Genomic DNA, 24,993 nt, shown 5'->3' with positions numbered 1-24,993 from the left:
AACTGGGGTTATCAGGCATAAACCGTCATAATGAAATGTAATATTTAAGAAGAAAGTGTGATGTGAACTATTACAAGGTGGTCTCTACTACTTTAAAATTGTGGTATAGTAAAAAAGTATATGAAGATACCACAGCTGTGAAGAAAATGACACAGGACAGAGATACTAGACAGAGCAATATTCACTACAATGTGGACATAATGAGATTAGCACACACAAAAGCACAAAAGCACACCTACAAGCACACCTGCAAAAGGACTACAAATGACTACAAAAATGGCCGCAAGTCAAAATCTTCGTTCAGCCCTCTTGGGGCTCGAGTGTCCAGGGTGAAAATCCAAAAGGCCTCTCTTTTAAGTAGTAGAGAGTTGATGTCACCTCCACGTACAGGGTGTTTAACAAGTTCAATGCCAGAGTATCTAAGAGAAGAAACATTGTGAGAAGCTTGTGTGAAGTGGACAGCCACTGGGCTTCTGATGTCATTGTTACGGATGTTGGATCTGTGTTCTGAGATTCTGGTCTTAAGTGGTCTGGTGGTTTTGCCTATGTAGGCGAGGCCACATGGACATTTGAGCATATAGATGACATTATTACTTTTACATGTTATCACTCCTTTGATGTTAAAGGATTTTCCTGTACGTGGATGAGTAAAAGTGGTGGCTTTGTGTGTAAAGTTACACTGTGTGCAGTTGCCGCATCTGTAGTTACCGTGAGGGATAGACTGTAAAAAGTGGGGCTGGGTAGGAGGTGGGAGGTAGGCTCTCACAAGCAGGTTTCTTAAGTTAGGTGGTCTCTTATAGACGATCCGAGGTGGTGTGTCAAGGGACTTGAGAGCTGGATCAGATTCTATAATATGCCAGTATTTTTGAATAATAGATTGAAATTCCCTGCCAAGGGGTGAATACTGGATTATACAATTAACTCTAGATTCAGATGCTCTGGATCTGGTGTGGCTGAGACACTCTGCTTGTGATACATTTTCAAACCGGTGACGTGCATGTGTGACCCATTGATGTTTATACTGTCTCTGTTGGAAACGAGTTTCTAGGTCAGCAGCCTGGGCTTGAAAATCATCATCAGAGCTACAGATACGGCGGATGCGGTTGAACTGAGAGATGGGCAGACTTCTTTTGAGTGGAATTGGATGGAAAGAGTGTCCATGCAGAATGGAGTTTCTGTCCATACTTTTACGGTATAGGTTGGAGCCCGAAATTATTAGCATCTCTGTATACAAGAATGTCTAAAAAGTTCATCTTATGCCTGTCATATTCCATTGTGAATTTCAGATGACGACTGTTGGTATTGATAAAATCATGGAACTCCTTCAGTTGTGTTTCAGATCCTTTCCACACAAAGAAAATGTCATCAATATACCTCTTCCAGTTGCTGATGAAGGGTAGATGTAGGTTGCGATGCTCATTAAAAATAATGTCATGTTCCATGAGTCCACAGTATAAAGAGGCAAAGCTAGGAGCCATTTTAGCCCCCATGCTCGTGCCTGACACCTGGTGGTAAAAGTCAGAGCCAGACAAAAAGAAGTTAGAGGTGAGCACAATTTCAATAAGATCTACAGTACATTCAGTACTGGGGGTGCAGTCAGTCCTTTTATTTAAGAAAAACTCTGCAGCCTGTAATCCCCCTTCAAAAGGTACGTTTGTGTAGAGAGATTCAATGTCCATGGTAACGAAAAAGGAGTCTCCGTCTGGTAGCTGAATGGATTGAATCATCTTAATGAACTCCATAGAGTCTTTAACATAGGATGGAAGAGAGATGACAAGAGGTTGGAGGAAATGATCAACAAATGCTGAAATGTGTTCTGTTAGACCGCCGATGGCGGCTACAATAGGGCGGCCCACTTATCTCCACCCTTATCCGCACTCTGGATCACCACAGACTTGTCATCTTTTAACAGCTTTAGTTCCATTCTTTGCTCCTTTGTTAGGTTGTTAGCCACCTTGTATTCCCTCTTTTTACCTAGAAGGAGGGAAACATCCTTCTCCACTAGTCTGCAGTATGTATCTATTGATGCATTTCTCTTGTTGGGGGGAATGAAGGTGCTTTTACCTCTGAAAGGAGTCCGTGGTCCAGCAGAAAGTCGAGGGCTAGGGTTTAAAACGTCTCGCTTAGATCTATGAAGAACTACACACATCAATATCTTCTTTACCGTTCTGTGGTTTTACAGCGATAAAAAAATACGGTAATTGTTTCCCTATATATACTATATATATTCTGCATACAGGTTCTATATGGTAGAATTATGCTTGCATAAATAATACCAAAATCACTTCAGGGGAGTTTCAAGTAAAGTAACATTTTGCTTTGTAGGCAAAACAAAAGTAAAATTATATCAAAAGGGAACTTCCTAACTTATTGGCTGGAATAATATTCCGACAAGATAATAATATACTGTAAGCACTAAAGCAGGAGTTTGCAGTCAACTAGTTGAAATTAATATGTGGCAGTATTTGTGGGGGTCAAAATCTATGTAGGGTGTACCACCACAAATAGATCAGTGTATGGGAAACACTGACTATTAAATTGTGTGACTAGAAAGACACCAATAAATCTGAGAAAATGTACTTTAATTTTGAACAACAGCACTACAACGGTGGCATTACAAATGGTATTATGAAATTATTGTGGGAAAAAACAAGATCTGACTGGTTGGAAGTTGGTAGGCTACCACCACCACAGCGTGCAAAAATAGGGAAAGAAGGAAAGAAAAGGGAATAGCATGCCATGCACGCATGTTAAGCTATCATCATCATCACATCAGACAGGCTGTGTAAAGCAGCCACTTGCGATTCTGAAGGGCTTAATTTCATTCAGATAACAAGGGACCCGTTTGAAAATATGTTTGTCACTTATGCCCATATGTTTCTCAAAAAACATTGCATCCATTTACACCCACTTTACTGCAAGCTAGCATGACATGGCTGGCTGGTGCCATGGTAGCCTACCTACCTTCCTCCAGTCCACCTGTTTGTCTGGCAGGCACAGCCACAAGTTCTTTTGTTTAGCCTACGAAACAACGTTACGCGCTAATTTGCATATCAATATGCGCTAATTAAGTAACTACTAACGACTCTGACTGCTCAATGCTCACCTCACAGTTTCATTGATCATGAGTGGGGAGAACGATTGTGTGGACTGTGGAGGACCACTTCGCTGCTGTACTGTGTGTGACCTGTGTGAAGTGATGTGGGATTAGGCAGATAGATGGAGGAGGGAGCGCCTGCGCAGCCGCGGTTCTAGAAACTTTTCGGATGGGCTGAACCCCCCTAAATGTTTGTCTCAGCCCACCCTAAGAACATAGAGGGGGGGGGGGGAAACACGCACACAGCGCATTGAGTGTAGTCAGAAACTGCTACTAATGACCACCATGGATTTGGAGAGGGGGAAAAAAAAAAAAAAACTTTTTTTTTGCCTCTATTTTTTTGGGTGGGCTGAGACTATTTTTGGGTGGGCTAAAGCCCACCCAAAAACGGCCTAGAACCGCCCCTGATGTCATCTATATGCTCAAATGTCCATGTGGCCTCGCCTACATAGGCAAAACCACCAGACCACTTAAGACCAGAATCTCAGAACACAGATCCAACATCCGTAACAATGACATCAGAAGCCCAGTGGCTGTCCACTTCACACAAGCTTCTCACAATGTTTCTTCTCTTAGATACTCTGGCATTGAACTTGTTAAACATCCTGTACGTGGAGGTGACATCAACTCTCTACTACTTAAAAGAGAGGCCTTTTGGATTTTCACCCTGGACACTCGAGCCCCAAGAGGGCTGAACGAAGATTTTGACTTGCGGCCATTTTTGTAGTCATTTGTAGTCCTTTTGCAGGTGTGCTTGTAGGTGTGCTTTTGTGCTTTTGTGTGTGCTAATCTCATTATGTCCACATTGTAGTGAATATTGCTCTCTCTAGTATCTCTGTCCTGTGTCATTTTCTTCACAGCTGTGGTATCTTCATATACTTTTTTACTACTACCACAATTTTAAAGTAGTAGAGACCACCTTGTAATAGTTCACATCACACTTTCTTCTTAAATATTACATTTCATTATGACGGTTTATGCCTGATAACCCCAGTTTATGTGATATTCAAGTTGTTCTGAATACTTCCATTATTGTCCTTTGAGACAATTATGTTTTGATATTGCCAGTTGCCATTTGATTATGTGAACAAGTGCACTGTATGTTTAATTTTATGTATCACATGATGTGTCAGGTGACCCCTGCGAGGGTACTTAAGGGGTGTGTCCCTACACTTAATTTATGTCTGAGGAAGGGCCTTGCCCGAAACGTCACTTTTTTGTGGTCAAATAAATATTTGGGAGCAGCTGCCAGTGTGCGGACTCTATTTTTATTACTTATCTGCACTTCGGTCCTGCACCTGGTTTTAACCCCTCACTGGATGTGCGTGCCTTTTTGTACTTTTAAAAAAAGGAAGCAGGCCAGCACTGTAGATGTCCTTTCAATATTGAATCAGCATCTGGGACAGACAACAGTACAATGGATGCGTTTCAGCACGAAGCCTTCATCAGTGTTGTGCTGTGTAAGGCTGAAATTATGTATAAATACATTCATGAGCGATTCAGATACATCAGTCGCTAGTGATCAGTTCAGACACGTCGGTCACTAATGATCGGTTCAGATACGTCGTCACTAGTGATCGGTTCAGATACATCAGTCACTACTAGTGATCAGTTCAGTCACTAACGATCAGTTCAGATAGCCTACGTCGGTCACTAGTGATCAGTTCAGATACGTCGGTCACTAATGATCGGTTCAGATATGTCGTCACTAGTGATTGGTTCAGATACGTCGTCACGTCACTAGTGATCGGTTCAGATACATCAGTCGCTAGTGATCAGTTCAGACACGTCGGTCACTAATGATCGGTTCAGATATGTCGTCACTAGTGATTGGTTCAGATACGTCGTCACTAGTGATCGGTTCAGATACATCAGTCGCTAGTGATCGGTTCAGATACGTCGTCACTAGTGCAGGCCTGTATCCAGGATTTCGAAATTGGGGAGGTCCAGACATGGCAAGGGGTGGCGGATTTGGCGGCGCCCGACTTCCCCCCCCCCTTTTTTAGCCATATTTAGAGTAATATATCATTTTAAATTAAATATATATATTTTTTTTACCTTTTTTAGCCATATTTAGAGGAATATCTCATTCTAAATCAACATTAGGATTATACTGTTGTGATGTCATTATTCAGTATATTCTCTTTCATGTCACCACCTGCTCAGCTCTCCTGTCAACATAATTGTAACTAACAAACACAAACTGTTTTAACAAAATTCATATCAAAATTACACCTACAAACACAGGTACACAACCCTTCATCATGCATGATTAGCCAGTAGCTTCCCAACGTGTCACAGGTAACATTACTTAACTCATTCTCTGCCAAAGACGTACTCGGACGTACTTTTAACAATGGCGTTCTGTGCCAAAGACGTACTCGGACGTACTTTCATGTTTTGGCTGTTTAGATTACATCAGACACTTTCCCAGCCTGTGACATTGTTTCAAGTCAAACTGATAAAAGGAACCCGCTAGTTTAGTATTCATGGGTGGAGCCTGTGGTCGAAACAGAGTCCGATCCAGAGTTCTCGGCTGGCGACGATGGCGAGGAAGACGCCAGCGTTTTTGTTATTGCTCGACGGAGCGCCATGGCGACGAAGGCTCCCCTTCACAGCGTTCTGGTCTGACACAGATGAATCGGAGGAGGAGAAATGAGTGCCACTTGGAGAGAGCGATGACGATGGTAAAAAGTAGCCTATTTTTTGTATCGCGTTTGAGTTGAAATGATCACACACACAACATTCGAGTATAATTGTCACGCATTGTTTATAACTTATGCTGCCGGCATGACTCGCTTCAAGTTTCCTCTTGCCAGCTCTCCCTCTCAAGGGGAGCTCTCTCTGTCACACTCAAGGGAGGGGGAATCACATGGATATGTCAAACGCGTCAAACCGCGTCACACACCCGTCCCCAGCAACCAAGGCGAAACATGTGTCACATAAACATTTCAAAGTTTACAGCACTAACGTAGCTATTGTGTGATCTTCTGTGCTAACGTTAGTTATGAGAGGTAACGTGACAGCAGGTAACGTTACAGCACTCGTTATTCCTGTGTGTGTGTGTGTGTGTGTGTGTGTGTGTGTGTGTGTGTGTGAGAGAGAGAGAGAGTGTGTGAGTGTGACCACATAAGGGTTCGTTCCATTTGTTTATGCTTTTATCAAGCTAAGCTAAAAATCCACATGGCAACTGTAAAATACATTCTCTTATTTTTTATTTTTTATTTATTTATTTGGGAAAACAAATACTGTATATGTCTGATGTGTCACTGAGGCAAAAAATAAAAGGCTCAAAAGAGAGTTCTGCTTGAAACGGTGTCCTTCACTAAAAACCTATTTTTCTCATATTTCTGTCCAAAGGAGGGCATTTTTAGTGAAAACAAGCTAACTTCCACTGCTTGTAACTAAACAAGGAAACATGGGAGAGTTTCAGTTTTTTACAAGGGGTAAGAAGAGAGTCTCTGCTTTATTGTGAGATATGTTGTGTAATTTTATTCCTAGCACAGAATATTCTGTGGGTCCTGGAAGATCAGGAAATATGCTCAAAATCCTGGCACTGGGAGCACACAGACCGAAATGACCCTGGCAGAGAATGAGTTAAGAGACAGACTAGACACTTACTTTCTTGGTTGTTGCTAAAAAATCTGTCAGTGTCACTCACTCACCTCGTCTGTCGTTCACTCGCTCACTGTCTCGCAGCTCGCTCACTTTCAATTATCTCGCCAGGCAGTCACCATGTCTTCCTGCTGCTCCTACCTCCTGCGCTTGTCAAGTGAAATCAAGTTACCGTGGACGCGGCGTCAGATGACTTCCTGCCTGACGTGCCTTTTTTTTTCAAAATAAAAGCGATCCCGTGTTTTCCATGCTTTCCATGGAGTTTTTTTTTCCCTCTCTGAAATTCTTACCGAGGTCCGGACCTCGGTGACCTCATAGCTAGATACGGGCCTGCACTAGTGATTGGTGCGGCGGAATCTTACACTGAATAATGGAGTCAGAATGATTGCCATTCAGTGTGAATATCAGGCTATACTAAGGCCAAAATACAATGGAAAAGGGTTTGGGTTTCCTCCTAAATGATAGAGAATGATGTGTCTCTAGTTTATTGTTCTGTTACAGCTGAACACTTCCCAACCAGCAGCTCTGCAGCTTCGCCTGCTGCTGCTCTCACCACAACACTTTTGACATGTGAACTCTGGTGAAAACTTCTCCCACAAACACTGCAACTGAATGGTGTTTCTCCTGTGTGGACTCTCATGTGTCTCTTCAAGTCTAATTTGTGACTAGAACCTTTAGCACAGTGTGAGCAACTAAACGACTTCTCTCCTGTGTGGACTCACGTTTCTTCAAGTCTGCTTCCTGACAAAAACTTTTAGCACAGTCTGAGCAACTGAGAGTGTGGACTCTCATGTGTCTCTTCAAGTGTTGTTTACCACCAAACCATTTAGCAGTCTGAGCAACTGAAGGGTTTCTCTTTAGTGTGAACTCTCATACGTGTCTTCAAGTTTGCTTTAAGATGAAAACTTAGCACAGTCTGAGCAACTGAATGGTTTCTCCTCACTGTGGACTCTCATGTGTGTCTTCAAGTTTGCTTTGTGATGAATTTTTTTAGCACAGTCTGAGCAACTGAACATTTTCTCTCCTGTATGGACTCTCATGTGTGTCTTCAACTGTCCTTCCTGGCAAAAACTTTTAGCACAGTCTGAGCATCTGAACGGTTTCTCCCCTGTGTGGACTTGTGTGTGTCTTCAAGTCTGCTTTATGACGAAAACTGAGCAACTAAACGGTTTTTCCCTGTGTGGACTCTTGTGTCTCTGCAGATCTCCTTTGTGGGGAAATATTTTACCAGTGGGAACCTCTACTTTACAGACCAAAAGCTGCTGGACATCTGGAGAGAAGAATGAAATACACACATACACACATTAAGGAAAATTGTCATGGGTGTTCGAGTAAACTCACAGTGATTACCAAAAAATCAGAATCATCAAATGATGGAGCTATTATTTCTCCCAAAGCAAATCATCCCACCCTACCTCCCACACACCCCTATTGGCTTTTGGACTCCCATTTTGAAGCCTAGAGTATGGGAGTGTGGCCGTCGCCATGATGGGGTCCTTGTGTCTCATGCGAGATGGCGCGAGACCAGGGGTGTCCCGCAGAGCCGCAGTGGTGCCTGACTTTCGTCCGTAGGTGGCCATTCAAGGAACTACAGATTTGATCACTTCTGCAGTGCATAGGCTTCATCTGTCCAACCCCAAGCTTGTCGCCTGCTCTGATTCTGTCCGTGTTGTTGCATGTGCTTGGCCATTGGTTACAAAACCCAAATTTTTTATGTGAATGCACACATAGCTCAAGTGAGAAAGCCTGGATTGAGTTAACAACTTGATAACTATCGTGTGACCGCTTAGCGTGATTGTGGTTATAAGGCTTAGTGAAGCCAGATAATGAACAGATATCCTGGGGATGTTGAACTTGCTTCGTAGTACAAGCCTCTGGTTGCTTTCTGTTACAGTACATCCGTGTGCATGATCACAGGCCATAATAAGAAGCATCTTAAGGGATATGTTTGGCAATTTTGGACCTATATAATTTGGTCCAATAGTATTACAGGTATGTAAGAGACAAATTAGATATAGGTAAAAAAACAACAACAAAAAAACATATCCTTTAAATGGCAAGTAAAATGGACATGCAGGAATCTGTCTTCGTGACTTTGGTGCAGAGATACATTTAACAACTTACAGTTTCACAGTTAATACTAAGACATGCATGTCATTTATTAAAACATACTCTCTTTGACTTTCCACTGTATTTAAGTATGCCTTCACGATGACGACTGTACGGCAGTATATAACTGTTCATGAGCTCCACTAATGAACCAATGAACTGGCAATGCACAAACCTCTAGGGATATGTCTCCAGCTTTGTTCATCATTATGTATCATCTTACCCCAGCAATGGAAAATCCATATCAGCATTCTGAAACTTTCACACACTACCGTGATCATTGTTCAGCCCCTATGCAAAGTATACTGTTTATTCTTAAAGGAAATCGTGGATATTTACTGTCAAACCAAGCAGATTTTTGAATGTGAGACCTGGATGAAGCTTAAAATCTGGGAACTTAATCTTCAGAAACCCAACAGTGATGACTCACATTTGGCTGATGCTACTGCTTTCAGGTAAGATGCTCCCTTTTTGGCTAAAGAAAACTAACAGACAATGGTGTTCCTAATTGTATTTATTCTTTATGCATTTCAACGGTAACAAAAGCATCCAAACTCGGATTATAGTGCTGTGGTCAAAATATTTTTTTTATTAAATTCTCCTTCAATCAAACGAAGATTGTTCAGATATTGCAATATGTGTACTTTACAGTGTGACAGTTCTGTATGACCTATTTCTTTCCTAAATGAATCCTAAATGAATGCTACCTGGAAAATAGTGTTATTCCATATCATATTGTACTGTCAAGTTTCACGAGACTAAACCACATAACCAGTAATGTCGCAGTAAGGAAAAACACAAACATTCACATTTTTGGAAATACATACACTCATGCTTTCCCCCTTAAAACGTACTATCCTCATAGACCTTACATCAATTTGACTACTTACTATGATGTATACGATTAATTGAAGTCATGAGGAGTTATGTCCACTCTGTATCCCTGTATACACTGTATTGCATCATTTTTAGCCCATCTAGTTGAACCCGTGCCGGAGAAGCCGAAGAGGTCAGCTCTGAACCAGCTGACCAGAACCCTGCTGAGGAAATACGACCATGGTGTTAGACCTGTTCACAACTGGACCAGTCCCACCACTGTCCAGATAGACCTCATACTGCAGTCTATCCTCGCTGTGGTACGCAAACTTTTTTTGAAGCTCTCTAGGGCTACGTTCATACTGCAGCTGTCCTAAATCTGATCCACCCTCACCTGTTGAACAGATATTGGCTGGGTTTCCCAAAAGCTTCTTAGCGCTAAGAAGCTAATTTAACCCTTCTTAAGGCCCCCTTAAGAAGCAAACATGTTGCCCAATTGCTTCTTTACGAAGGCATGCGTTTCCCAAAAGCTTCTTAACGCTAAGAAGCTTCTTTGACCCTTCTTAAGGCTCCAGTAAGAAGCCAACGAAGCCAACGCGTTTCCCGATTGCTTCTTAGCCTAAAATTATCTTCCGTTAAGAAGGCTGCGTTTCCCAAAAGCTTCTTAGCGCTAAGATCATCTTTTGTTTAGAAGGTTTTGTAAGAAGGGTCTGGGGCATTCTTAACACCTTCTTAACGACGAAACACTGGCAGATCCAGCCGCGTCAGGCAAAAGGAGATACTTGTGTCGACTGTTCCTCTTGTGTTTTTCCCTTTTTCCTTTCTTTCATGCACCCTTTAGTGTTTAAAATTGGGGAACACTTGAAAATCTCCCCTGTATGTATGGTTACTTGTGTTTTAAATGTTTTACCGTAGGCTATATTCCTCTAATCAGAATGGATTCCTTTTATAATAAGAATCTTGTGGATTTATATAGCACCTTTCACAGAACCCAAGGTCGCTGTATGCTGTGTATATAAAGCAATTTGAACTGCAGTCCATGTCTGAAATAAATAATGTTTAATAGAAGAAGTTCTTGTTTAACATGACCAGGATTAGGTTATTCTACAACAGTGTTTCTCAACCACTGGGTCGTGGCCCACTGGTGGGCTCAGAGTGCCATCAAGTGGGCCGCAGAGGACCTCTCACATCGAGATGGTGGACAGCTCCAGTTAAGATGCTTCTTAAGAGCCTTTTTTTTTCTCTCTCTCTCTCTCTTCTGTTAAGAAGGCGTTTGGGAAACACTTCTTTGGAGCCTTCTTAACTCCTTAAGAAGCTTCTTAACTCTTAGCCAATGGCTGAGTTTCCCAACAAAGACGCTTCTTAAGAGTTAAGAAGCTTATTAAGGCGTTAAGAAGCTTCTTAAGGAGTTAAGAAGGCTCCAAAGAAGTGTTTCCCAAACGCCTTCTTAACAGAAGAGAGAGAAAAAAAAGAAGGCTCTTAAGAAGCATCTTAACTGGAGCTGTCCACCATCTCGATGTGAGAGGTCCTCTGCGGCCCAGTAGATGGCACTCTGAGCCCACCAGTGGGCCACGACCCAGTGGTTGAGAAACACTGTTGTAGAATAACCTAATCGTGGTCATGTTAAACAAGAACTTCTTCTATTAAACATTATTTATTTCAGACATGGACTGCAGTTCAAATTGCTTTATATACACAGCATACAAAATTGAGAGAAACACTACAGAATTTAAGCGACCTTGGGTTCTGTGAAAGGTGCTATATATATCCACAACATTCTTATTATAAAAGGAATCCATTCTGATTAGAGGAATATAGCCTACGGTAAAACATTTAAAACACAAGTAACCATACATACAGGGGAGATTTTCAAGTGTTCCCCAATTTTAAACACTAAAGGGTGCATGAAAGAAAGGAAAAAGGGAAAAACACAAGAGGAACAGTGGACACAAGTATCTCCTTTTGCCTGATGCGGCTAGATCTGCCAGTGTTTCGTCATTAAGAAGGTGTTAAGAATGCCCCAGACCTTTCTTACAAAACCTTCTTAACGAAAGATCATCTTAGCGCTAAGAAGCTTTTGGGAAACGCAGCCTTCTTAACGGAAGATCATTTTAGGCTAAGAAGCAATCGGGAAACGCGTTGGCTTCGTTGGCTTCTTATGGGAGCCTTAAGAAGGGTCAAAGAAGCTTCTTAGCGCTAAGAAGCTTTTGGGAAACACATGCCTTCGTAACGAAAGATCATCTTAGGCTAAGAAGCAATTGGGAAACGCGTTTGCTTCTTAAGGGGGCCTTAAGAAGGGTTAAAGAAGCTTCTTAGCGCTAAGAAGCTTTTGGGAAACCCAGCCATTATGTTTTGTAATCAGTTTGAATGCTGAAATAGGAATTTGTCAGCATTGCCATGACAATAAGTAAATGTGACATCATTCACCTGTCACCTGACCTTGACATAGAGGTCAATGAGGCACAATAATGGAAAGCAAGGCAAACAAAAAAAAGTATGAAAGGGAAATGTTTGAAACAAGCAGAAGGCACAAAAGCATGTGATGTATTTTGTTATTATTACTCAGTGCACTATTTTATATACTCTACATCACTGTCTGTTGAGATTTGGGTTACATCCCAGAATAGACATGAACAGTCATCCAAAAAGAAATGAGATACAGTATGAGCAGCAATGTGATTGAGCATGAAGGGCTGTGGTGTGAACGTCTTAAGGTAATTTGAATTTCAAATGTTTTGAAATGACAGAGTAGATGACAAAATAAGGGAAATGAAAAGTCACAGTGAGCCTGTAATCTCCAAAGAAATAAAAGTTAGTGTGTTAATAATAATATTATTGTTAAAGGTGCTATGTGTAACATTTTAACCTCAACAAATCATGACTGCATAATTGAAAACAAATGTATTTGTGGCAAATGTGGTCTCAATTTTGAGAAACACGAACAATGTAGCAATGTATTGTAGCACTGGTGTGAGATAGAGGCTACTAATCATCTTGAACATGGTCTCATTTGCTTACATGGATTATAGCAAGCTATCACAGTTACTTTAACAATGCTTAAAAATGCTACCTGTAATGTAATGTAGCACTGCAATATTCCACTTAGTTGTAACATGGGGGTTATTCACTTGACCGCCATGAAAACCAGAGTATAAACTAATCACAAAGATCAGAGGCAGCTGGATGAGTTTGTATCGTTTGAATGAGGCCTCGAGAATAAACTGAAAACTGACATTTACCATATTGGTGAACAGATTCAACAATAGAGTAATACAATGCAGTCATTGGTTTATCGTCAGTTTACTTGCTTCACACAAAAAGTAGTACTTAAAGATAAAAGTAGATTCAGTCTCCCAAACAGGAGCTATTTCTCCTAAATGGTATCCCTCCACTATGTTCTTTTCTATCAATACAAATGCAATTTGTATTTGGCAAAATTATATTCTAAAACACTACTGTGTGTGTGTGTGTGTGTGTGTGTGTGTGTGTGTGTGTGTGTGTGTGTGTGTGTGTGTGTAGGTGTGTGTGTGTGTGTGTGTGTGTGTGTGTGTAGGTGTGTGTGTGTGTGTGTGTGTGTGTGTGTGTGTGTGTGTGTGTGTGTGTGTGTGTGTGTGTGTGTGTGTGTGCTGCACCAGCAGTCAGTGTCAGCAGTCGCCGATCTCCAGTATTCTGGTTGCCATCAAGTGCAGAATAGCCCCCATGTGGAATATTGCTTTAAGATTATTTCAACTAAATATATTTCCTTTAAATGACATTCAGAATTTCACATTTTCCCAGGATGGAAAGAGCCAGAGCATTACCACAAGCATTTGGTATAGACAGGTAGGTGGCCTCTGTCTTATCTCGGTGTTGCCCCTTTGTTTCTCATCGTACAGCTAATGGAAAACAACCACTGTTCCCATCCATATAATCCATATCTTTATAATTAAAACACTTCCAATTAGCTACCTCTAGAGTGATTGATTTATTCTGTGTGGTTGCCTTATGCTATTTACAGTGTGAATGGATAAGCTGTTGAATACAATCAGGATAAAGACAATCCAATTAAAGTTAATTTACAATATGTGGACATGCGTCTTGTGAATGCGAGACTCCAGGGTAAATCTCAGTTCTCTCCAATGAATTGTATTTCTGCTGATTTTCTTCAATATAAACACAGTAGCTAAAGTAAATAACAAATTGTGTAAAATTAAATGGACTACTAAATCATACAGAGTTTTTGCTTTAATGTCTTTGTAAAGAATTGCTTTCCTATTGTTGTCATTTTGCTTCCTTCCCTGTCTCCAGATATGGACAGATGAGTTCCTGGTTTGGGACCCGGAGGAGTTTGATGGAATCACTGAGATCTCACTGTCATCTGATACCATCTGGATACCTGATGTTATCGTTAGTGAATTGTAAGAAATCATTGAAATCACCCGTTCCTTAATCATCATGGTCCCCTGAATAAAATGTTGGCAGTTTACGTTGATGTGTAACAGGGTAGTATAGATTTCATCAACCCATGTAAAGTGTTGGTAATTTAGAAGGGTTACAAAACAGTTCTATAAGTTCCAGTAAGTTTCAGTTAAATGTCACTTTGCTCTTTTCATACGTTGAATGTCAATATTTATTAATCAAAATATGTTGCATATCAGCATTTGTAGATACTTGTATCAATGTTCACATCATAGAGTCTGCTAGTGAAATAGCATGGTGGCCAGTAAGGGTGTTGTGGAGGATGGAGAGCCATGTACTTTTTGCTTCCCGGTGTGGCCAAAGTCAACCGTGAGTCACATTTAATGCTTTTGTTATTTAACCCTAACCCAAAACATAACCCTAACCTTAAACCTTATATATTATGTTTTCAAATGAACTGGAAACTCTGCAACATTTTCAAATTAACCAAGATTTTAAGATTTACATTGGAAAATTTGAAATGTTGATATGCAACCTATTGTTGGCTCCCAGATTGAATGTCACATATCCATAATTTGTATAGACCCCTTATACAGCTTGTCAACATTGAGCTGCGCGCGCATCGTGTAGGCAAAAAACCGTCAGCCCAGCATTGACAGACAGTGAGAACTGTGTGAAAGCTCCGCTGTCAGGACTGCTCTGTGCCCATCTGCAACACACAGTTATATTTTAGTTTTAAAATGCAGTTCTCGGCTTACTACCACAGCTTATCGCCTAGTGATAAGCAATGTTATGCATCGAAATTAACGTTGTTTAATGGGATATGTCTTACAGACCCATACGCACTGGCGCTGTCAATTGGCCAAGCCTATGGCCAGCAATACATATCGTGCATTCCTTTATAACTGGGGATAGCGTAGATAATTATTCTGTAACTTGCAAAGATATATTGTTATGTTGATAATGCACACAACTCAATAATGACATTATGTAACGTTACTTGGTCCGTTAACTAACCGAGCGATGTTGAGCAGCCTACAGTTTCAGGCAGCTTACCTGATTATCAAGAGCACTACAAAGTCGGGCATTTTTAATGATGTCCTCGTTCCAATCAGTTCAACTCAATAATGACATTATTTAACGTTACTTGGTTGTTAACTAACCGAGTGATGTGGCTGCATCCTACTACAGTTTACCTGATATGAAATGAGCGAGCACTGCAAAGTCGGGCATTTTTAACGATTTCCTCTTTCGGCTTGCAAACAAAGACACTTACGGTTAGCATTAAAAGCAGTATGAGTTGACGGGATTCGGTAAAACTTTAGTCCTTGCTTTGTAGATAGTGTAACAGACTGTTCAGTGTTGTGTTGTGTTCTATTGCGTGTGTGCGAGGCTGTGTATGTTCCCTCGAGTTGCGTAGAACAGGATATGTGGGGAGAATTAGGTGAATTATAACGTTACAGCCTGGCTCTATCGTTTATTATTTTATTAACCAAGTGTGAATAGGCGGACCCGAATACTCTCCTACAATAGCTTTCCGATTCTGGCATCCCACTGTACAACACGAAGACATATCTAGCTCGAATAGTTTTCGGGCGACTGGAAAACTACTTGACAGGGCTGGGCGGAGTCTGTCTTTCTGCCTCCGTCTTGCGCATCTGACGCTACTTGTTGTCATTGTGACGTAGGCGTATAAGGGGTCTATAGAAATGTAAATTGCCAACATTTTATTCTGGTGACTGGGTTGTTTTTTACAGTAGCCTATTAGTGGTCAGTCCAGTGGCCCTCTTTACCACTACAGTATGTGTATAATGTGTGTAGTGAATATATCTGGAAAATGTTTTATGTTGTCTGTTCGAAGTGTCGGTTGTGTAAATACAACCCCCATCAGAATCAGAATCACTTTCGTGGCCACAATATGCAAGATTACATACAAGGAATTTGCCTTAGTGTAAGTATGCAGCGTAGCGGTTATATCAATATTCAGACATAAAAGGAAAATATCAAAAATTAAAAATCACAACATTGAAAGTTCTCCAATATATACGTACAGTACATGAATAGGAAGAGTGTACGATTTGACTCTACTCTTATTTTGATCATATTCCTCTTTGCTGTATCCAGTTACTACTTGCTGTTACAACGTCACTATTTCCTAATGGTGAGCATTAAGTCCATCCCTAAACATGTGCGTACTCATAGCACTGCAAGGTGTTTTGGATACAAAGGGTCCTATCAAATGGCACAAGTTGTTATGCTAGATTCCCATCTTTAGGAAGACAGCATAACACTAAAGTGTGCAGTCACATTGCCCAATCGTCTCTCAAGAGTAGCCTAGACATGACACCCTAGAGGTGAGGCTAGCCAGTCTCCTATTCTGCTATTCTGCATTGCTGTCCACATCTCACCTTACCTCCCCGTCTCATTCATATCTGTTTCCCAGTGTGTTGGAGGGGAAGTCCCCTCCGATCCCCTATGTCTACATCAACTCCTCTGGCTCGGTGAAGAACTACCGGCCCATCCAGGCAGTGTCGGCCTGCAACCTGGAGATGTACGCCTTTCCATTTGACAAGCAGAACTGCACTCTCACCTTCCGCAGCTGGCTCCACACAGGTCCTCTTCCTGCCTTCAATGGGATGGAGGGTTTTGCTCAAATGGGTTGTGCTCAGAGGGATGTGGTATGGTGAACCTGAGAGATTCAGGTCACTAAAGAGTGTGGTGCAGGTAAAAACAAAACAAAAAAGGGGCTCATTAGAATGAAAATACCCCCCCATAATAAATAAATAAATTATATATATATATATATATATATATATATATATATATATATATATATATATATATATACATATACACACACACACACACACACACACACACACACACACACACACACACACACACACACACACACACACACACACACACACACACACACACACGCACACATAACCCCCCCTGAATGTGTGGTCTCCAACCTGCACCATGCTCTTTAAGTGTTTAAGTGTATCAAGTGTTTATGAGCTAAATTCATAGCATCCTGTAGCACCAGTTTCCCCTTTCATTGGTGGGGAGGGTCGTGCTGGTAACCCGCCTAAAACAATTTCATTAGTCTGCTTCAGTTAAAAGTTTAGTGTCCCATTCTAAATCACTTTTGAGCCGCGACCCCCAAAAATGTTAGGCTTTAGGAGGTTCATGACCCCAAACCCCCCCAAAATATTGTTCCCCCCTGAGGGGTTCCAACCCTCAGGTTGAGAACCACTGCTCTACATGGCAGAGATATTTTCATCCTGACAAGAAGAAAATTCCATTGTAAGTACTGTAGTATCATGGTAAATGGTAAATGGCCTGCATTTATATAGCGCTTTTATCCAAAGCGCTTTACAATCAGTAGGTACATTCAACCATTCATACAGCGATGGCGTCAGGGTACCATACAGGGTGCTGGCACACCATCGGGAGCAATTTGGGGTTCAGTATCTTGCCCAAGGACACTTCGACATGCAGACTGGAGGAGGCGGGAATCGAACCACTGACCTCTTTTATCCAAGGCGATTAGTGCTATGTATATATGTGTATATATATATATATATATATATATATATGTATATATATATATGTATATATATATATGTATATATATATATATATATATATGTATATATATATGTATATATATATGTATATATATATGTATATATATATATATATATATATATATATATATATATATATATATATATATATATATATTCCATTAATTAACAGCAAAATGTGATTACAACAGAAGCATCTGAAAGCACAAACACAGCCAAAGCAGATATTTAATCTCTCTTTCCACACTATCTCCATGCTTCTTTCTTTCTATCCTTCTCTCTCCACCGTCCTCCTCCTCTCCTCCTCTCTAGTCAAGGAAATAGACTTGGCTCTGTGGCGGAGCGCTGAGGCCATTGCTAATGATAAGAGGCAGTACATGAACGACGGAGAATGGGAATTGCTGTCCATTCCTTCCCGCTACTGGCGATACCACCAAGGCGACACCGACTACGCCCACATCCAGTTCAATGTACGTGCCTGGCTATAATCCCATCCAATCAGAAAAACAGTACAATTTCAGACAAAAAATACTGTAACGTTTCAGGTATTCGTCCACAGGAACCAGGAGACTTATAGTTGGTACAGGCTTTTATTCTTGGCTTCACACACAGCTCCTAGCGGTAGCTTCGCTGCTAGCTATACACACAACCAGCCAGCTCTCTCACATAGCTTGACTGGCTCACCACGAGACAGGAAGTGGCACTAACAGCGTCTGGCATGCTGCCTTCACGTAACGTTGTAATCCCCACAGACATGTCAAACCCTGGATCGCTACATACTCCTCACCCAACAATAACCAGCGCCCACGCTGGCACCCACAACCCACACATATCCCCCCTGTACCAAAACACACCAACACCAACATCCTTTTTTTTCCAACACCACATCAAATTTCCCCACAAACAGTCTTTTCTTATTACACCACTTCTTAATTTTCGTTCCACCACCACCATTTACATTTCTTTTCATTCCTTTCCTCTTTTCCCATTCCCTCAAATTCAACCCACATTTCAGTTCGACAATAACCCCAACATATTTTTACCCACATTTCAATTAAACCATAACCCCCACATTTACATTATTTCTTTTGATTATTTCTTTTCTCTTTTACCTTCATTTTGACCACCACCATTTCCATCCCCCCTTTCAAAGCTTCTGTCCCACCTGAAGCACTCTAGTCCCTCTCAACCCCCAGTGGGGTTAGTCCTCCGCAGGGTGACTCTTTTCAGCCGCTTTTCTGTGCTCTACAGTCATCACACGCACTGCAGTATCTCCGCACGTCCTCCTTTTGTTTACCCCAGTAGTAAAAGTCACGAACATTGCGGAGTGTCTCATCAGGCCCGAAATGACCCTGACCGCTGCGGCCCCTGTGCGCCCATCGTAACACTACCCCCCGCAGGTAGCTGGGTACAAGCCGCTGGAACCCCCCCTTTCTCACCAAATTCTCATTTTCACCCAGATACAGGTCCGAAAACATCTCCCACAGTCCCCTCGTGGCCCCGGAACACATGCGAATCTCCTCCACAGGGGGCCGGCGTCCGGCTGCCACCCACGCGTACACCGGACCGATCTCTGCGTACTCCGCCTGCCTGCCTCTCCACTCCTCCTCGTCGACATCCTGGATGTTCCTGTCCTCGTCTGTCAGGTCCACCTCTGAACAGTCCTCCCGTCCCCCTCCCCCAGGGGGCGGCGTGTTGAGGGCAGCAGGGCGAACACCACCGGCATCCATCTCCACCTCGGCTTTCTACAACGCTGCAGATGATGTCCCTCTCTTCCCTCTGGCTGTTCCCCTGGAGCACCGTTCTCCTAGCTGACCGTAACAACGTTCTCTTCTCCCCGGCCGCTCACACTCTCCCCAGCCTGTATCTCCCCTCCGGCCTCCACACTCTCAGTGCAGTCTCTGGCTAAGTGCTCCGGCGAACGGCACGTCCAACAGAGTCTCACCTGCCCGCCGCCTGCACGTCTCTCTTCTCCCGCTCCTCCGGTCCCCGACAGCCTTTCGACACTCTCTGGCCAGGTGTCCAATCGCACCACATGCCCAGCAGGCTCCCTGCTGTCCATGTCATTGTCCCGCGTACCTGGTCTGTTCCCCGGGACCGCTGTGACACCACCTCGCTCGGTGCCCAGGTTCCCTGCATGTCCAACACAGTCTCTCTTGCGGCTCCTCCGGCCACCACCGCGCTCAGCAAGTCCACACGCTGCATGACTTCTCGTAGCATCCGCATCAGCTCCTCTGCCCAGGCAGGCGTAGCTTCCAACAGCCGTCCGACCTCTTTCAACACACGGGCTTCCATGCCCGCCAGCATTGAGCTGAACGTCAGTATAAGGGGAGCCAGTATAAGCTCCTTCTCCCCGTTCAGCGACGGCCATCCTCCGTCGCGCACCATCGCACGTGGTGCTCTTAGCAGTTAGCAGTTAGCGCCCCTGGTAGCTAACCTACTACCGCTAGGTCGCTTGAGCCCAAAAGCCGTCTCACACACAGTCTCTTTTGCCGTTCCTTCTCACCCTCTCCCCTCTCGGCCGACGCAGAGGCGATACCGCTTTACTTCTTGACACCAATGTAACGTTTCAGGTATTCGTCCACAGGAACCAGGAGACTTATAGTTGGTACAGGCTTTTATTCTTGGCTTCACACACAGCTCCTAGCGGTAGCTTGGCTGCTAGCTATACACACAACCAGCCAGCATGGCCGTAACTAGCTATGAGGACGGGGAGGTCCGGACCTCCCCTAATATTTCAGAGAAAAAAATAAAATAAAAAATATATATATATATATTTTATAAAACAATCTGCATGGAAAAGCATGAAAAACACGGGATCGCTTTTATTTTTAAACGAAAGGCAGGTCAGGCAGGAAGTCATCTGACGCCGCGTCCGCGGTAACTTGATTCCGAGAGAGCAGCAGCATGGTGGTGAGTGAGTGATGACTGTCTGTCTGCCTGGCGAGATAATTGAAGGTGAGCGAGCTGCGAGACAGTGAGCGAGTGAACGACAGACAGTGAGTGACACTGACAGATTTTTTAGCAACAACCAAGAAAGTAAGTGTCTAGTCTGTCTCTTAAGTAATGTTACCTGTGTGACACGTTGGGATGCTACTGGCTAATCATGCATGATGCCAATTGCCAAGCTCCCGAAGTCAGGTATGCAGGTGGCTATATGCATGGTTTCAGTTTCATGACCCAATAAGTAACAAAAAGAGGTGGTGTAAAGTTAAAAACAACATAATATATTTTATTTTATTTTTCAATCGTTCCTATCAGGAATAAATAAATGTCCCTCTGTATGTTTTTTTTTATTATCGATGATGACTTTGTGTGTTGTGTACGGCTTGGGTTGTGTACCTGTGTTTGTAGGTGTCATTTTGATATGAATTTGGCTAAAACAGTTTGTGTTTGTTAGTTACAATTATGTTGACAGGAGAGCTGAGCAGGTGGTGACATGAAAGAGAATATACTGAATAATGACATCAAAACAGTATAATCCTAATGTTGATTTAAAATGATATATTACTCTAAATATGGCTAAAAAAGGGGGGGAAAAAAACTCAAATCTTTTTCGGCGGCGCCCTTGCGGGCGCCACCGAGTCCGCCTCCCCTTGCTGGATCTCCCCTATTTCGGAACCCTGGTTACAGCCCTGCCAGCCAGCTCTCTCACATAGCTTGACTGGCTCACCACGAGACAGCAAGTGGCACTAACAGCGTCTGGCATGCTGCCTTCACGTAACGTCGTAATCCCCACAGACATGTCAAACCCTGGATCGCTACAATACTAAAGGTATAAAAAAATAAAAAAAATACTAAAAAAATAAAATGTTACAAGTAGGGCAACACAAAATGCTATTTTGTGAAATAAGCCCGAACTGTGACACGCAAAATGTGTAATTTGTAATTCTTTGAATATGTATTTCTTTCTATTTCTTTTGTGCAGGGGGCGTGTATTGCATTTTAAGAGGACACCGGGAATATGGAATGCTATGATATTAACCTCTACAAGCTATTTTCATCCTGTGTGACATCTTTGCTCCCGAGTTGCAGCCCGTTTGCTGATTCACTTTCTTCCTCGCACATCTATTCCACCTCAACTTCACTTTTGTTTTCCCCCCAGTGGAGGTGTAATGGCTATCTATCGGCCTTTCCTAGTGAGTGTGTAACTGTGCTCTGTGACGGCCATGATTGCTTATCGATGGCTAGGTTGAAGCTGTGGCCCTCCGCGGGTTACTGTCTCCCGTGCTGTGCGCTGGAATTGTAAAGTGTAAAGCAATTGGCTGTGACCTTCATGGATCGGGCTTGCGAGCTAATGCCAAAAGATGAGGCTGTGGCAGTTTCTGGCATGTAAATAGTGTGTGTGTGTGTGTGTGTGTGTGTGTGTGTGTGCGTGCCTGCGTGCGTGCGTGCGAGCGTGCGTGCGTGCGTGCGTGCGTGTGTGTGTGTGTGTGAGAGAGAGAGAGAGAGAGAGAGAGAGACTGATAGACAGGGGGCAAGGCCATAATGAGACTGTCTCAGTGGCTGCCTGATCAATAGACTTCTTGTTAGCACTGAGGAAAATGGCCTCCTTGCCCAGTGCAGGTGGAGAGCAGGGAGGGAGGCTGCTGTTTATTCAGCTCAAAGAGTCATGGCTTTTTAGTTGTAAGGCGTTTGACGGCTCACTGGGCTACCATTACACTGTGCTAGTTTTGTTGCTAAAGGTGAATACATCAGATAAATAGGCTTCCTGCACATGTCTCCTAGGACTGGGAAATGCATTTCCAGGTCTAGAAAAGAGTGGGAAGTGTTTTGGGGCGGGGACCTAATGATAACCTTGTTTTACTTGTCTAATCATAGCCATAACACTAAGCTTTGGGGTGTACCCTCAGATCACCCTCGTGGAACTCCCAATCTTTTTACCCCTTTTTCACCTAGCTAATTAGCTAGTATTCCCTGAACTTACGAACACTTAAAGACTATATATATTTTCTATTTCTTTTTGGACTTACATTTTCAACTCTCTTCCCTGATCTTAGGATCATTTAAAGACTACATTTTCGTATTCCTTTTGTTGGACTCCTATTTACATTTTCAATTTTCTGTTTCCATAATCTGAAACTCTGTAAATGGTTTAGTCCGGCATCTTCTCGGCCTGTCCCGGAGGGGGGTCCCCAGATGGGGTCCATAGCTGGGCCCCTACAGTACATCGGCCCTCACAAGGTTCCTCCTCAGCCAACAAGTCACTGAGGCAATCCATGTGGTGGAAAGGTTCCTTGCACGCACTGGGGGTGAGGGGGGTGCCGCTGTGTCCCGGCCTGGCCTTCTCTCCCACGCCTTATGTGTGTGGGGGCGGGGGAGGGGGGGCATCGGGGCATCGGGGGCATCGGTGCTCTCCATCACTGGTCGAGGGTTGCCGGTATGTTAGAATAGCTTAGGTTAGGCGATATATTAGCTATAGCCTAACTGTAGGCTGTAGACCTGTTATAGTGTTCAGGCTAAAATCTAACCTGACGCTGCCAGATGGACGGTTTAGCTCCACATTACGTTTCACTAAACCAGTCGATCTGGGAATGCAGTAACCCGACCCGCTGACGGAGGCGGGCACTTTTTCCAAGCTACTTTGCAGGTGATTGGATGACCCATCTGTCTATCACCGCTGGTGCGTGTTAACTTCAACCAATCAGATCGCCATGCCTCTGACGTCACGTTTGCGACCGGAGGAAGGTGCCTGTGCCTGATCTCTGTGGTAGTCTATCATTGATTGAGTCCTCACCGTCCTCATCGTCGTAAAGTCGCCTTCGAAGCATGACGCATGACGAAGCAATTTCATTCAGACTGCCTGTCACTTCCGCGGCGGCAGCCATGTTGACGAGTGAAAAGAACTACAAAGACCATGTACCCACTACTTGCCCAGACGAGCCTAAGCCCGCCTAAGGCTGCCGCTGATTCGTCGAGCCGGCCATGGTTCGGCCAATCATCTTAACTGCCTGTGCATGACAAGATGGATTACGTCGAGAGAATCTCTTTTGATCTCGCGAGGTTATCCATCTTGCAAGCAAGAAAAAGTAAAATCAGACTAGAGCAGAATAGGACAGGCCAGACTAGGCTGTAGATTAGCTAGATTCCCTGTGTCCTAGTTAGTTCTGGTTAATAATCCAAAAAGGTTCATGACGTCTGACTTAGTTTACAGTATTAGATATTTCATATGAAAAGACGTTATTTTGTTTTTGTCATACCTGACAGTTTCGACTGCTTTGCTTCCTGCAGTCTTCTTCAGAGACGTCACGTGATATTGCTGTGACGTATATATGGATGGTTTATGTGGGTTTGGTCATCCCACCTACATAGGTGGGATGACCATGTCCCCCGCTTATGTAGGTGGGATGGCCAAACCCACATAAACCATCCATATATACGTCACAGCAACATCACGTGACGTCTCTGAAGAAGACTGCAGGAAGCAAAGCAGTCGAAACTGTCAGGTATGACAAAAACAAAATAATGTCTTTTCATATGAAATATCTAATACAGTTCCGGTTAATGTCTAGAGTAGTCAGATTGTTTGATTTTCTCCCCCCTTTTCCTGCTCTCTCCTCTCTCACACTCTATAGCATGCCACTCATTCTACTCTAAAGCATGGCATCCCCTCCTTTCCCTGTACTCTCCACATACTCTCTCTCATACTCCCCCTGCTCTCCCTCCCCACCTCCCCTTCCTGAACTCTCCCCCCCACTGTTCTAAAGCATGGCATCCATTCTATTCTAAAGCATGGCACCCATTCTCTTTCTCTCTCCCCCTTCCCCTGCTCCTTCCCCACCTCTCTCTCCCTGTTCTCTCCTCCCCCACATTTCCCATTCCCTCCCCACCTCCTCCCTTTCCATGCTCTCTCCTCCCCCACATCCCCCCGCTCTCCCCCTCCCTTCTCCTGCTCTCTCCTCTTTCCCCCTTCCCCTGCTCCTTCCCCACCTCCTCTCCTCCCCAACATTCACCATTCCCTGCCACTTCCTGCTCTCTCCTCTCTCACATTCCCCCTGCTCTCCCTCCCCTGCACCCTCCCCACCTCCTCCCTTTCCTGATCTCTCCTCCCCCACCATTCCCCCACTATTCTAAAGCATGGCACCCATTCTACCCCAAAGTATGGCACCCATTCTATCCTCTCCCACTATTCAGCCACTATTCTAAAGCATGGCACCCATTCTACCCTAAAGTGTGGCACCCATTCTATCCTATATTTCTATATTTTCTATATTTCTCTATCATATGATTGTTCAATGTGTTATTATTACTACTGTAATTTGCTACTGTTGTGTCAGCTAGCCCTCCTTTCCCTGTTCTCTCCATATACTCTCTCATACTCCCCCTGCTCTCCCTCCCCACCTCCTCCCCTTCCCGAACTCT

The 24,993-nt window shown here is 43.3% G+C and overlaps 1 protein-coding gene across 1 annotated transcript in view; it reads left to right on the top strand.

Moving 5' to 3' along the window:
• The window catches only part of htr3b (5-hydroxytryptamine (serotonin) receptor 3B), a gene marked incomplete at both ends in the record, with an annotated part of 33,573 nt that overhangs the window by 3,110 nt on the left and 5,470 nt on the right, over nucleotides 1-24,993 (top strand). The window contains 5 exons of the mRNA XM_083659161.1: nucleotides 9,794-9,957; nucleotides 13,415-13,459; nucleotides 13,925-14,034; nucleotides 16,479-16,648; nucleotides 17,944-18,101. Coding sequence (XP_083515287.1) covers nucleotides 9,794-9,957; nucleotides 13,415-13,459; nucleotides 13,925-14,034; nucleotides 16,479-16,648; nucleotides 17,944-18,101 — 647 coding nt within the window. The remainder of the gene's footprint in view (nucleotides 1-9,793; nucleotides 9,958-13,414; nucleotides 13,460-13,924; nucleotides 14,035-16,478; nucleotides 16,649-17,943; nucleotides 18,102-24,993) is intronic.

The sequence above is a fragment of the Poromitra crassiceps genome (assembly GCF_964638095.1).
Source record: "Poromitra crassiceps genome assembly, chromosome: 1".
In the NCBI taxonomy this organism is placed as follows: domain Eukaryota; kingdom Metazoa; phylum Chordata; class Actinopteri; order Beryciformes; family Melamphaidae; genus Poromitra; species Poromitra crassiceps.
This window is presented reverse-complemented; position numbering and strand designations above follow the sequence as displayed.